Source organism: Spermophilus citellus (assembly GCF_964194105.1).
Source record: "Spermophilus citellus genome assembly, chromosome: 14".
In the NCBI taxonomy this organism is placed as follows: Eukaryota; Metazoa; Chordata; class Mammalia; order Rodentia; family Sciuridae; genus Spermophilus; species Spermophilus citellus.
In genome coordinates this window covers 67,154,491-67,170,011 of record NC_138194.1, presented here as the reverse complement: position 1 = coordinate 67,170,011, position 15,521 = coordinate 67,154,491, and the positions used below count along the sequence as shown (strand labels likewise).

General features: G+C 38.0%; 1 protein-coding gene across 8 annotated transcripts in view; it reads left to right on the top strand.

Annotated features, from left to right (window-relative positions):
* Positions 1 to 15,521, top strand: part of STK3 (serine/threonine kinase 3) — a 287,918-nt gene that overhangs the window by 261,349 nt on the left and 11,048 nt on the right. Inside the window, exon 11 of one of the 8 annotated variants that reach the window (XM_081265616.1) lies at positions 14,722 to 14,838. The exons of 6 other annotated variants lie outside the window; for them this stretch is intronic. In XM_081265616.1, the coding sequence (XP_081121742.1) occupies positions 14,722 to 14,748 (27 nt within the window). In that variant the 3' untranslated portion in view covers positions 14,749 to 14,838. Of the gene's footprint in view, positions 1 to 59; positions 2,509 to 14,721; positions 14,839 to 15,521 lie in introns of those variants that run through there. One more of the 8 variants, XM_081265614.1, reaches the window with a different exon arrangement.

Below are 15,521 nucleotides of genomic sequence, written 5' to 3'. Positions count from 1 at the left end.
TTCTAAACTATAGCTCTGTAGTATTATGCACAAAGAAATTCCCTCATTTCTCTGCCCAGGTGGAGTCAATCAGAGCTGCCATGGTAAAACAGTGGTAAGAATGAAGTTTGTCACGCTCAGAACCTGCATCCTTTTTCCTGCATCTTCCCCATCGCTACCCATGACATGCACTTTTTGGTCACCAAAAATGAAAGGATTTAGATGCCTTGAAAAGTACCACTGTTACCTCATCAGGAACAAAAGGAAAGAGAAAAATCCCACAACAAGATAAAGATAAAAATAGTATATGAAAGCTGATGAAGGAAAACTCATGGCATAGATGTGGGCATGCACGTACATGAATCAAAACAAAGAATTAAGGGAGGGGAAGGAGCCAGCTGTGCCCACCTTTGTGTTAGGCATTTAACATCTGTGGTCTCTGTAATCTTCAGAACAACTCTGAAATGATTTGCAATATTTCCATTGTATTTTGAGTCTCAGAAGCTGAAAGAACACAGATGATTTTCTCCACACACAATTTTATAAATGGATACGCAGAAAAGAAAATGTCTCTTTGCTTTCCTAAGGTTAGTTTTAATCATCTGAAGTCCCTCTAGGAACATTGGTAAGGGTTTTCAGGTTCTGCCAGCTTCCTCAGTGGGAACCCCAGGTACCTGGTTTGGGAAAATTAGCTTAAAAGCTGCACTACAGCTCTTTTATATGTTCCAGTTCTTTGCTTTATTCAAAAAGTGAACTTGATTGATCTTCAGCTTAGTTCAGCTGTGATTAGACCCTCATTTCCCAGCTCCCTTTCTCTTCTTCCACCCTATTCCCAATTCCCAAGTCATCTACTTCCTAAGAGGGTTTATGATCCAGAACCTTAAGAAGAGCTTGAGTGCTGTTCAGTAGATATGTAGAGATTACCTTGCCAGTGAGGGGTAGATTATTTGGGGCTGGAATTCTTCCTTACAGATACTCTTATACCCTCTGACCTCTGATGTTCTTGTCCTCATGCTCACTCTGAAATTTCCATTCAGAAGAGAGAGAAACGTGTAAATAAGAGACATTAACTTTTTCCACACATAGCCCAAGAATCTAAATCCAAGTTCTTCTCTCTTTAATTTTCTTTTTATTTCTCTTTATGCTCAAGGCCCTGGAATAGACCATTAGTTCTCCTCTGGGAGTGACTTTGCCTTCCGAGGACCATTTGGTAATGTCTAGAAAATTTTGATTTTCAACTTGAGGAATCCTATTTGCATTAAGTGAGTAGAACCCAGAGATTCTACTCAATATATTAGGAAGCAGGGCCTGGGTTGTAACTCAGTGATAGAGCATTTGCCTAGCACACATGGAGGCACTGGGTTTGATCCTCAGCATCACATAAAAATAAATAAATAAAAGATATTGTGTCCAACTACATCTAAAAATATATATTTTATACTTATACACACACACACACACACACACACAAGCACATGGCACTACCCCACAGCAAAGAATTACCTATCCCTAAATGTCACTAGTGCTGAAGTTAAGATTCCTCGAGCCTTTTTCTGTGTTCCTTCACTATCCCTTGCCTTCACAAGGCATTGCCTCTGGTGTGATTAAAGTGTTAGGGGAGCCACTGCAAATTTATACCAGGAAATTTTAGTTTCCCAGACCCATCCAACATTTCAGAACTACAAGGATAGCCCTTTCTGGTGGAGAACAGGGATGGACATTTAATGGACTCTTGGGGTGGAACCTGGTGGAATTTGTGTAGAGAAATACAGGAACCTTCAGTCCTCCATGTGGGCATTGAAAGTGAACTGTGGCTTCTAGGAAGCTGGAGTTAAGACATGTCTTTTTAAGGATATTGCTGGTAAGGCTAAACTCTACCTTTATGCACTTGGGGTTTTTCAGCTGAGCCTATGAATTAGATTGACATAGATAGATCAACAAGAGAAAAGTATACCAATTTGTTTAATATAAGTTTGTGTTACATGGCACAGGAGCCTTCATGAAGAAGTGAAGACACACAAATGCAAATAGAGCTGAAGACTTACATGCTGAATTGGACAAAGAGTAGTAGAGTGTGAAAATGTGATAAGGGCATGGGCCAGGATCAGTAATTGGGTAAAGAAGTAACTAGGAAGATAAGGACTGGTTCAGTGTGATTTGTTTGTACAGATTCCTGTGGCCTCAGTTCCCCATCCTTAATGATAAAAATAACACTTAGTTTCTGGTATAGGGAGACATCTTTCACATGGGAATTTTTCATCGCCTGCTTTTAAAAAGAAGGAAGGTCAGTGTGATCTTTTTGCAGGTGGTCATTTTCAAGTGTCTTTAACTCAAAACAGTCAATATGCTACAGTGGCTTATTTTGAGGTAGCATGTTCTAAACTCCTTTGGTGTAAAAGTAATACATGAATACATGGTTGTAGGGGAAATTATCAAGGGTGATTTAATTTATAGACATTAAGAGAATTTGAAAACATTTTGGATTGACCATAAAAATAATTTTGGCTACAGTTATTTTTTAGATGAAATCAATTATGAAAAATTATCACTTGCTCAATATCTATTATTCATGTCATTAAAATGCCACAGTTTTGTGTAAAATTTTATTGCACTAAAATCTGTTCATGAATTTGCCTTTTTACTTTTTTTTTTCTTTAAGGTGATTAACAGTCCTTTTAAAAGGGGGGGGGGGGTGACCAGGAGATGGAGAACATTGTTTCCACCTGAAATCAATTTTTTTTCCTCTGTTGGAATGAAAATCCTAGTTACAAGAGCAGGGGTGAGACACAACCCAAACATTAATCTGTATCCTTGAAAACTGCAGATAAATATAACTGTTATAATGACCTCATGTCAATACCGATATCAGTTCTGATTAGTACCCATAATTACCTTAGACCTTTCACCACCTAACCAGTATAAACCCAACTTGTTCAATATTACAGTGTGGGGCAATAAAGTTCTCTTCATTACAATAAAGTGCTCCAAGGTTTCATGTCTGTAAAAAAATCACTGCATGATTCTCACCCTTCCTTCTACCCTCCTAGCTTTGACAAATGTCTGGATAAAACAGGACATTATTATGTTGAAGCATATGGAACATTAATGGTTTGATTAAAAACTTAATTTATAGGTAGTTATGTGCTGAATTAGAAGTCAAATCCTAATGTTCTCTCTGCCCAGTATACCTTTGCTTGAAGTGTATCTAGGGCCCCTTGAGTCTTTTTTTTTTTTTAAGAGAGAGAGAGAATTTTAATATTTATTTTTTTAGTTATCGGCGGACACAACATCTTTGTATGTGGTGCTGAGGATCGAACCTGGGCCGCACGCATGCCAGGCGAGTGCGCTACCACTTGAGCCACATCCCCAGCCCCCGCCCCCTTGAGTCTTAAATAATTCACAGAGTAAACTAGAACATTATGTTCCTCTGTTTAACATGTTTGACCATGACAAACTCTTACGATAAAATAACAGTTTAGTCAAAGCCACTTAATGTAGTACCACTTGGGAGTAAGCTGAAAAGGTCGTAGGTAGAAAGACCAAGAAATTCTTGGGGAGGAACTAACAATATTTGTTTCACATTTGGGGGAAAAAATAAGTAGTCATTATTAAATCAGCTGCCTATAAGATTCTCAACCTTTTACCCCATAGGGCCTTGATGATAATGTTTTACTTCACTTCTTTTTTAATGCTGAGTTTTTTATCATGGTACAGATGTCAGACAGTGCTTCAAAAGCCTCCTTAAGAAAGTTTTCTATTTTTATTTTTAAATATTTCAGAGTCATGGTGCTTCAGCTCAGATCTCATTTTTGTAGTATTACATGGAATCTGTTCTTTAATACATTGTATTTAATTATATTGTGGATATTTCTAATAATGTGATTTTTAAAGAAAAAGAAATGAAGGTGTTTTGGAGTAAGCTAAAATATGCTGTCTCTGCCATGTCCTTTCTACCCATTATTTTTCTTATAAATGGGCATTTATTTATGTATTTATTGTACCAGGGATTGAACCCAAGGGCACTTAACCACTGAGTCATATCCCCAGTCCTCTTTATTTATTTTTTTTATTTTGAGACAGGGTCTTGCTAAGTTGCTTAGGACCTTGCTAAGTTGTATTTTGCCTTTACTTCTGACCCCTGTTCTTGTTGATTCTGATCATGGGTAACTTAGACTATGAGGTATACTTATGCTTATTTTTGGCTTTTAGTTTATTTAACAGTCATTTGTTAGGCACCTGCTAAATGCTAGAATCTGAAGACTAAGGCCAACCCTACACTCAGGAATTTCACATTGTATGGTCCTAGTGTGAGGGATTTTAAAAATAATTATAATACATTGGTAAATGTTGTAGGCAAATGTGGTTATCTTTAGATATACAGAGAAAAAAGTAACTCTGTTTATAAAGAAAACTTGACCAAGAAGACTTTATGGAAATAACATTGAATCTCAGTCCTAAAAGGAGTAGAACTTCATCAAGCAGATATGAGGGAAGAGATGTCTTCACCAGAAGGAACTATGTTAAGAAAGCCTTGGAGCTAAGTTGGGAACGTGAAAGAATGTTATAAGCAAAGGAGAGACATGTGGTCATCAATCCTTAGAGTCATTGAACCATTTTACTCTAACTCAGCGTGGAAAGAGCTTTTTGAAGATAAGGAATTGAAGAAGCAGTGATGCTAACAGGCTTAATAGCAAGAGTAGCAACTACAGCTTCAGCAGGGATAGGTTCATACAATGCTACATTAGGATTTCACATGCAAGAAAGAACCAGTTAAGGGTCTTAGAGGCATGACATGACCCAATTCAAATTTTTAAATAATACTTCTGTATGATGTATGGTGAATTGCAGCGAAGCAAGAATTGAGGAAGGAAACAAGTTAGTAGGCTATTGAAACAACTTACATAGGCTTGAGGGCCTTGGTCAAGAAGGTGGCAGTAGAGACGAAGAGAAACACATACATTTGCGATACATTGGTATGTAGTATGATAATGCATGAAAACATTTGAATATGATTAAATTCTTGGCAGTATCCATGAGATGGATGGAGGAGGAGCCATTTAGTGAAATAGAAAAGGTCCAAAGACAGATGGGTTAGAAGGTCTCTGCTGGATATGGGCTCATTGAATTTTGCAGTGCCCATGAGATCTGTACACAGAATTGCTAAGTTCTGGAACTGAGAAGACAGGTATACATTAGAGACACCAAAATTAGAGCTGTTATCAGAGAGATGGTATTTAAAACTAAAGGTGTATATGAGACTGCTTAGAAAATGAAGTATATAGTTAAAAAAAAAAAACTCTGAGAGCATTGTGTAGTTCTAACACTTAGAAGCTGAGAAGCAGCAGCCAGTAAAAGAGGCAAAGAGAAACCATACATTAAGGAAAAAATTATGGGAGTCCACAGGTTTTAAGAAGACAGAGAACAAAGTGCAGCTTGCAGAGACAAATAAGATAGAAACTAAAAATTGGTGACTTAAGAAAAGCAGTTTGGAGAGCATGAAGGGGACAGAAGTCAGTGTGGTATGAGTTGAAGTATGATTTTCAATTTTAAAAGTGAACATTCTTTTCTCCATATTGAGATATTTGACTTTGAAGAGGAGGGAAAATATGAAATTGTAACAGCTGCAGGCTTTAAAAATGCTAGCTCTGGGTGCAGTGGTGCACACTTGTAATTCCAGTGGCTCTGGAGGCTGAGGCAGGAGGATCACGAGTTCAAAGCCAGCCTTAGCAAAAGCAAGGTGCTAAGCAACTCAGTGAAACCCTGTCTCTAAATAAAATACAAAATAGGGCTGGGGATGTGGCTCAGTGGTTGAGTGCCCTAGAGTTAATCCCTGGCACCCTGCCACACACACCAAAATGCTACTATTTATCTTGGATTCAAGTTCTAGCCATACCTTTTATCAGCTAAATATCTTGGGGAAATTTAAAACTCTGGAAACATGATATTAATTGTACTGTGTCATAGGATTATTGACTATTAGGTGAGATAACAGCATAGTATCTACTAGTGTTAAGTACTCATGCAATGTTAGCTATTATGTATGTGCATGATATTTATAGTGATATGAATCTGTATATAAAAGAATATTTCATGTAGCATAAGTGCCTGAAAAGAATTAAGTTTTAAATTGCTAAATACTGACCAGATATTTTTCATTTAAGTAGCTTCACCCATGGGATTTAAAACACATTCAGAGTACATTTTCTCTCTTGGAAACATTTTAATAGCTTACTTTTTGGGGTGCCAAATTTACACAGAAGCAGTTTAGCCAAGCAGTGCTATTGATGATTTCTTCTTTATCTAGAAAAGATTTTAAATATATTGTGCTAAAAAAGAGGAGAGTTCGAAGCCGGTAGAAAATCTGAGAGTCAAATCTGGCCACCAGAGGGTGCTGGATAGCCAGCAACCTGGGCCTCTCGTAGAGGCTGAAATCTTGCCCTCCTGAGAGGGGTTTCTGTAGATGCCTCTGTTCATATCCATGGAGTGCAGTAGCCTCATGTTTTCTGAGTCCCAAATACCATTGATCTGAAGATGGCCCATCTTCTTGACTCTTCAGGACCAATGATGCAGGTGGAAGCCTTCCATCTTCAACAAACCTTTAAAATTCCTAAGTCAAACAATTTAACTTTATTTACACCCTGCTTATTCAAAATTTGCTTGGGTAACAATTCAGTTAATTTAGGATTATTTAATTTTATTCCATTCTACTGGTTGCCCTTTTGTTACTACTAATCCTTAGGCATTCTGTAAGTTACTTAATTAATGTGATTTAAAAGATTTTACAGAATAAGTTATGTTATTCAATACTTGGTCACTCTGCAAGGTTAAAAACTCATTACAATAAAGTGCCTTTTGTTGTTTGTTTTGTTTTGTTTTAATATTTAGAGCAAAGATTTGCCAAGGGAAAAACAATTTCTGGTGATTGAAAATTAGAAGGTAGCTAACAACCAGAAAGCTACCTCAATATTTAAGAGTTCTTTCTCCTTTCTTTTGACAAAATGGTCCAGTACAGCTGGCAGTTGTGACTAAAAATGGACTGTGACAGTGAGGCTAAAAAGGCCTTGTAGTAGGTACAGTTGAGATTAGGTAGTGAACATACCTATGAGAAGGTATTCTTGAGAAGAAAGCAACAGTTAGGGCTGTCCATCTCTGCCTGTTTCTAATGGCTGAGAGTGATAAGAGGATACCTGTGGGTTGGTGGTTGCCAGACTGGGGTGGGCTTCACAGGGTTACAAGATCATGTACTCTGGTTAAAAGAACTATAGCAGGAAAAGGTTTGGTCATATGGACATTCCTAGCTGAAAATAGGCTAGAAGAACTAAGATAAATAGGGACATCCAGAAATGTGCTGTTATGTGAACTAACTTGCAGTATTTGAGTGTGTCTGAAGGTCATTCCTTTGCATGCAGTGTTTTTCAAAATAAATTTCTCTCTTTCTGGTATTGCACCTCTACTCTGAATCTAATAAGGCAAAGAAAATTTCACTCAACAATATTCTTGTTTAAGCATGTTTTAGAGAATTCCAGTATTTGTTGGTACCAGGTACTGGATACTCATACTAGGGCTGATCCATCATTTGTTTGGGATTGGGAGTTACATGACATTGTCTGTGAGTATAAAACACTATCAGAATAACTATCCAGTAGATATGCTAGTCTTTGAATAATGGTATGTATCAGTCACTTGCTATCTTATGGAAAGTTCCTCAGGAACACATTGAATTTAGTACCCACATAGCTCTTTTATTATTTTTTCCACAGGAAGTAAACTAACAGTATGTCTTTCATTTGGTAGTAATTAAAGATGCATTTTTCCTTTTATCCTTATTAAAATGGACTTTTTAAAGATGGAGCTGAAATTTCATCCTGCAAAATAAAATGTAAAGATTTACTAGTAAGACTACTTCATATTAATGTATATTATTCAAACCAGAGCTCAAATTCTGATCCCCAAGTTTCCACTCAAGACCACAGTCTCCTGACTTTCCAGTACGCAGATGCAAAGTGAGATCAGTTACTCATGATAAAGTACCCCAGCAACAGTCTCTGCCTCCAATTCCATGTCTCCATTAGTAGTGAGGCCACTCAGAAAGTAGGTTTCTGGCTCAAGGGAAGATGAAGCCAAAGCTTTGCTTCCTCTGGGAGGGGCAGTAGCTGGGTTGCACCTTGCCCTGACAATTTCTGGGAAACTTGGGAAGGCACTCATTTTTATAAGATAATATTAGAGGTAAAATTTTAGTGCCAAGTTGTCTATTAAATTAGTTGATACCAAAAAACAATTTGATACCATTTTCAGACACTCCTCCCCACAAAAAAATAAAGCCTTTGTGGGCCATTCATTTACTATAGTCATCTAAGTGTGAAAATTTTAGTTTGTAATAAAATGTCTACTCTAAGCTATTATGTTTGCAAATGACACTGGCATATTACTTTCTTGTCTTTATGTTCAGTCTAAGATGATGACATAACCCACAAACACTACTGTCTGCTCCACATACCAGAATAATGAGAGTTTGAAGCATTTACTTTTGTGGATTTTTTGGTGCATATTAATTATACACAATAGTGGTTTCATTGTGGCATATTTGTCTGTGTATATAACATAGTTTGATCAGTTTCCCTCACAATGCCTCCTTTGCCCTCCCTCCTCCCTCCTCCAATCCCCTTCCTCTCCTTTAATGGTCTCCCTTCTGTTTTCATGAGGTCCCCCGCCCCGCCTTTTTTTCTTTTTCTTTTTTCTTTCCTTTTTTTCCTCTAGCTTCCTTAGGTGAGAAAAATCTCATGATCCTTTTCTTTCTGAGTTGGGCTTATTTCACTTAACATGATAGTCTCTAGTTCCATTCATTTTCCTGCAAATGACATAATTTTTTTATTTTATTGGCTCTTTTTACGTATGTATGACAGTAGAATCCATTTTAACATAATTATACAAGCATGGAATATATCTTATTTTAATTCTGACCCCAGTACATCTCCTTCCCTTCCCTTTCCCCACTCCCTATTTCCTTCTCTCTATTGAGATTTCTTCTACCATTTACCCAGTTTTTTTAAATTAATTTCTTATGGATGTACACAATTGTGAGATTGACTGTGGTGTATTCATATACGTACAAAGGAAAGTTATGTCGTATTCATTCCAGTCTTTCCTTTTCCTCTCCTCCCTCCCTTTCTTTCATTTTCCTTTGTCTTATCCACTGAACTTCTGTTCCACACCCCACCTCATTGTGGGTTAACTTCTACATATCAAAGAAAACATTTGACCTTTGGTTTTGGGGGATTGGCTTATTCCATTTAGCATGATAGTCTCCAGTTTCATCCATTTACTGACAAATGCCATAAAGTTGTTCTTTATGACTGAGTAATATTCCATTGTGTATATATACTACATTTTCTTTATCCATTCATCTGTTGAAGGGCACCTAGGTTGGCTTCATAGCTTAGCTATTGTGAATTGAGCTGTTTTAAACATTAATGTGGCTGTGTCACTGAAGTATGCTGATTTTAACTCCTTTGGATATATACTGAGAAGTGGGAACACTGGGTCAAATCATCCCTAGTTTTTTGAGGAATCTCCATACTGCTTTCCAGAGTGGTTACACCAATTTGCAGTCATACCAACAATGTATGAGTGTACCTTTCCCCCTACATCCTCGCCAACATTTATTGTTACTTGTATTCTTGATAATTGCCATTCTGTATGGAATAAGACGAAATCTCATTGTAGTTTTAATTTGCATTTCTCTAATTGATAGAGATGTTGAATATTTTTTCATAAATTTGTTGACCCGTTCATATTTCTCTTTTGAGAAGTGTCTCTTTTCTCTTCCCCAAATGACTAATTTTTGTTCTCCTTTCTGCAGACATACTGAATTTTCTTTATCCATTCATCTGTTGATGAGTACATAGGCTGGTTTTAGAACTTGGCTATCATGAATTGTGCTGCTGTATACATGCATATATTATGTTATGCATGTATCTCTAAGAAGCATTTACTTTTGAAAATTGGCATCTCACTCATAGGACACATTTAAGTTAATAATTAGCTAGTTTTATGTTCCTTTAGTATTTTTTTCATTTACATTTGTAGCATTTATGAACTTATTTTTTTTAAGATTTTATCTCACTCCAGTCAGAATGGCAGCTATTATACATACAAACAACAATAAGTGTTGGCGAGGATGCAGGGAAAAAAGTACATTCATACATTGCTGATGGGACTGCAATTTGATACAGCCAATATGGAAAACAGTATGGAGATTTCTTGGAAAATTGGGAATGGAACCACAGTTTGACCCAGCTATTCCTCTCCTTGATCTGTACCCAAAGGACTTAAAAACAGCATACTGCAGGGACACAGCCACATCAATGTTTATAGCAGCACAATTCACAATAGCTAAACTATGGAACCAACCTAGATGCCCTTCAATAGATGAATGGATAAAAAAAAATGTGGCATATATACACAAGTGAATATTACTCAGCAATAAAAGAGAATAAAATCATGGCATTTGCAGGTAAATGGGTAGAGTTAGAGAAGATAATGCTAAGTGAAGTTAGCCAATCCCAAAAAACCAAATGCCAAATGTTTTCTTCAATATAAGGAGGCTGATTCATAGTAGGATAGAGAGAGAGGGAACATGGGAGGAATAGACAAACTCTAGATAGGGCAGAGGGGTTGGAGGGGAAGGAAGGAGGCATGGGGTTATTAATAATGGTGGAATGTGATGATCATTATCCAAAGTACAAGTATGAAGACACAAATTGGTATAAATGTATTATATATACAACCAGAGATATGAAAAATTGTGCTTTATATATGTAATAAGAATTGTAATACATTCTGCTGTCATATATAAATTTTTAAAAAGGTTTTTTTAAAGATGGACACAATATCTTTATTTATTTTATTTATTTTATTTTTTATGTTATGCTGAGGATCGAACCCAGTGCCTCACATGTGCAAGGCAAGCTCTCTACTGCTGAGCTATAACCCCAGCCCCTTATGAACTTATTTTTAAACAAACATCAATGAAAAGAAAAGGGCAAAAGCTGTCAGCATAAGTTTCATTCAATTAGTGGTTTGCATAACACTGATTATTATTAAAGTAGGCTTGGATTTTATGTTTAAACATTTTCACAAGAGCCTTCCTATTCTTCTTCTTTCTTCTTTCTTCTTCCTTCTTCCTTCTTCCTTCTTCCTTCTTCCTCCTCCTCCTCCTCTTCTTCCTTCCTCCTCCTCCTCCTCTTCTTCCTTCCTCCTCCTCCTCCTCCTCTTCCTTCCTCCTCCTCCTCCTCTTCTTCCTTCCTCCTCCTCCTCCTCTTCTTCCTTCCTCCTCCTCCTCCTCTTCTTCCTTCCTCCTCCTCCTCCTCCTCCTCCTCCTCCTCCTCCTCTTCCTTCCTCCTCCTCCTCCTCCTCCTCTTCCTTCCTCCTCCTCCTCCTCCTCTTCCTTCCTCCTCCTCCTCCTCCTCTTCCTTCCTCCTCCTCTTCCTCCTCCTCCTCTTCCTCCTCCTCCTCCTCCTCCTCTTCCTTCCTCCTCCTCCTCCTCCTCCTCCTCCTCCTCTTCCTTCCTCCTCCTCCTCCTTCCTCCTCCTCCTCCTCCTTCCTCCTCCTCCTCCTCTTCCTTCCTCCTCCTCCTCCTCTTCCTTCCTCCTCCTCTTCCTCCTCCTCCTCTTCCTTCCTCCTCCTCCTCCTCCTCTTCCTTCCTCCTCCTCCTCCTCCTCCTCCTCTTCCTTCCTCCTCCTCCTCCTTCCTCCTTCCTCCTCCTCCTCCTTCCTCCTTCCTCCTCCTCCTCCTTCCTCCTCCTCCTCCCTCCTCCTCCTCCTCCCTCCTCCTCCCTCCTCCTCCTTCCTCCTCCTTCCTCCTCCTCCTCCTCCTTCCTCCTCCTCCTCCTTCTTCCTCGTCCTCCTCCTCCTCCTCCCTCCTCCTCCCTCCACCTTTCTCCTCCCTCCTCCTCCTCCTCCCTCCTCCTCCCTCCTCCTCCCTCCTCCCTCCTCCTCTCTCCTCCCTCCTCCTCCCTCCTCCCTCCTCCCTCCTCCTCTCTCCTCCCTCCTCCTCCCTCCTCCCTCCTCCTCTCTCCTCCCTCCTCCTCCCTCCTCCCTCCTCCCTCCTCCTCTCTCCTCCCTCCTCCTCCCTCCTCCCTCCTCCTCCCTCCTCCTCCTCCCTCCTCCTCCCCCTCCTCCTCCTCCCTCCTCCTCCTCCTCCCTCCTCCTCCCTCCTCCTCCCTCCTCCTCCCTCCTCCTCCCTCCTCCTCCCTCCTCCTCCTCCTCCTCCTCCTCCCCCCCCTTTAAAATACCTGAATCTTTTCATGGAGTTTTAATTGAATTTGAACATTTGTCTTTAGTAACTGAGAAAATGAAAATATATTTCAGCCAAAAACCATACAATTTTAAGATTGAGGATGCTAAATGTTACCCATTGGTAAATTTTATTTTCTAAAGCAAATAAGAATGAAGAACTTTGTTTTATTTATTTTTGCTCTTTAAATTTTTGTTAAAACACATTTGCTGTATTTGGAGTTCATCTTTTATAGGTAGCTATCAAACCATGATTCTTATTCTAGAGTGTTTTTTAAAAATCTACAGATTTAGATGCTTCAAAACTAAAGCTTTTAGGAATCCTATTTATTTTGAGGTGTTGCCTCCTTACTAAAAGTATTGTATTATTGTAATAGTTACAAAATATCCTAATAATTATATTAGGATATCCATTACAATCTGAATTTTGTGATTTATAGTTTTTAGCTCACCTTTATTTTAAAACTATTTTATTTTTTTTTTAATTTTTTATTGATTATTTAAAGCATTACATAGCTCATGATATATCATCTTTCATACATTAGACTCAAATTGTGTTTTGAACTCCCATTTTCACCCCAAATATAGATTGCAGAATCACATCTGTTACATATTCACATTTTATAGATTTAAAAAAGTGAATTTTTACATCTTTGTGAAATGAAGACAATTAGTTCTTTATCAAAATAAATGTATTACCAGACAAACAGAATAAACATGTAAAGGAGCATGAGACCATCCTGGAATAAAATTAATGAGATATGTGGAAAATACCTTGATTTTCACAGATACTCTTTTTGCTTTACTTCAATTACAAATTTATCTACTTTACCTCTACCCACCTACCCACACACACACACTCTCACACACACACACACACACACACACACACACACGCACCACACATGCACTTGTTAAAGTAATTAGATATGTTCATTTCATTATTGAAAAGAACTTTCTGTTACTGCAGAATTGACACTAGAGTCCACAGTAGGAATCCCACGTTCTAAAGAAAGTCACCAACAATTGAGTCAAGACACACCTCCCTCCAGAAATTAATCACTTACTCTGTAAATATTTATTAAGCCCCTACTGTGTTCCAGGCAGTATTCTAAGCACTGGGGATATAGTTGTTTACAAGACAAATCCTTATCCTGATGGAATTGACAATCTAGTGGAAGGGAAGACAGTAGCTCTCTCTTTACCTAGATTAAAGTCAAGTGAGGGGACTTTCAGAGAACCATTCACAAAGAATGGTGGTGTCCTTTAGAAAAGGAGACTGGCATCTGCCAGCTGCCTACTAAGCTAGTTAAACCTGTACATCCACTGACCTATCACTAAAACAGAGCTCAGTGAGCAAGTTTCTAGGCATTCTGGGAGGAGAGGTGATTTATTAGTGTAGACACTCAAGCCTGTTTCTCTCCGGAAAAGTTTTGCAGGTAGGAAGACTTTGGTAGGTAGAGCTAAGGCCTGCAGGATAACAGGACCATAGTGTACTATGAAGAAGAGCCAAGGAGACTTCTCACCTTCCATAGGGCCCTGTGGTTCCTGGAGAGTGTGAAGCAGAATCTCCATGATCTCTGTGCTCTAAGAGAGGAGGTCAGAAGTGATAATGCTGCACAGATAGCTTCCAGGCCAACTAATATAATAAGATTATAGGCCAACCTAGAAGAGGACTAGGCTGCTCCTTTCCACCAGGAAAATACTGACCACATCAGAAAATATACAGATTTTCTCCTTTTGTGCACACACCACAAATAATCACCCACACCACAGGAAGGCAAGGGAATCCTTCCTCACTGGCAGTCATCATTTACCTGTCTCTTTTCCAGCACCCAGCAACAGAGGAGCTAGACCTTGGAAAGGAAGGTACTTCATTTAGCCCATGCTGACAGGAAGGGGCAAGATTTGTATTTAATATGAGATTAAAGTTAATAATTGCTCTGGACTTTGAATAACTAGAAGTGACCAGAAGTCAGTGAGATTTGGCCAATATTTCTTAAGGGATATGTCAGGGAAATTTGGCATAATATAGCTCAAAAGGTGTGATTGGGGAAAAATTAAGTTGTTTTAAATTTGTATAATAACTCCAAAGATTCAACGAACCAATCACCTAGTTACAGATATATTTCAAGAATAGTTTTTTTTAAAGCTTGTGATCTTACATATCTGTCATATTGTTAATTTTTTAAGAATTAAAGTACATAAAGACAATTAGTAAAGCATTTGTGGCTTCATCAGTGTTCTAAACTATTCAAAGTGTTACTGAGGTAAGACATCAAACAAAACTAATAAAACTTTTTCATCTGCCCTTAGTATGTCCAGAAGGATTTAATTACTGGTTGGTTTTGAGTTAGACAAATTTTGTTGTCTTGAGCTTTTAAAGCTACTTAAAATATATTTTAAGAGCAGAACTGTATGTGAATGATGTTTTTCTTGATATTCTTAGCAGACAAAACTACTTAATAGAAACTGAAAAACGTAAAAGGAAATGGTATACAACTGCCATTGAGGAGTGCAACTAAAATATGATCATCCTTTTTTCAAATGGGTGGCCAAGATTTCTCTAAGACAAGGTAATTGTTGTAATGCTCGTCAGTTTGTAGCTCATCAGCTAGATCCAAGATGAACACAGCACCAAATCAAGCATGGGGGTAGTCTAACATATATCTGAAAAAAAAAAAAAAAAACATGCCTTAATGGTTTTGTCAGAGCATATTGACAAAATTATGGAACCTATCCCAAAGGGCTATGTAGAAATGTGGGTTTATTTATTTATTTATTTATTTTACTAAACAGTGTCGATTCAATAGAAAAAGTTAATAAGTGTATATATATACTTTTTCATTAGACCAATTATGACTAAACTGCATTAATGTTAGTAAAATATTTCACCAGGTACAACCTGGTAAGGAAGATGAGATTTAAAAGTAGTGTCTGACTATTTTTAATCTATAAACTGTCTTAAAAATTGTTGAATGTGATGAAGAAGGGTTTGTATAATTCTTAGAGACCCCAGAAATAGCTCTTGAATTCAATCCAAACTTACATTAGGGGGTTTAATGTTGCCTTTTTGTGCCTTGCATAAGCCCCTCTAGCTATGTGATCTAATGTGGGTCACCTGAGTGACCACATTGTAAAATGAGATTGGTAACATTTACCCCTTGATTGTGATTGTTAGGATTAAATGATTTAGTGCGCAGGACCTAAGATAGTATCCAGCATGTTGCAAATGATCAATAATCCCCT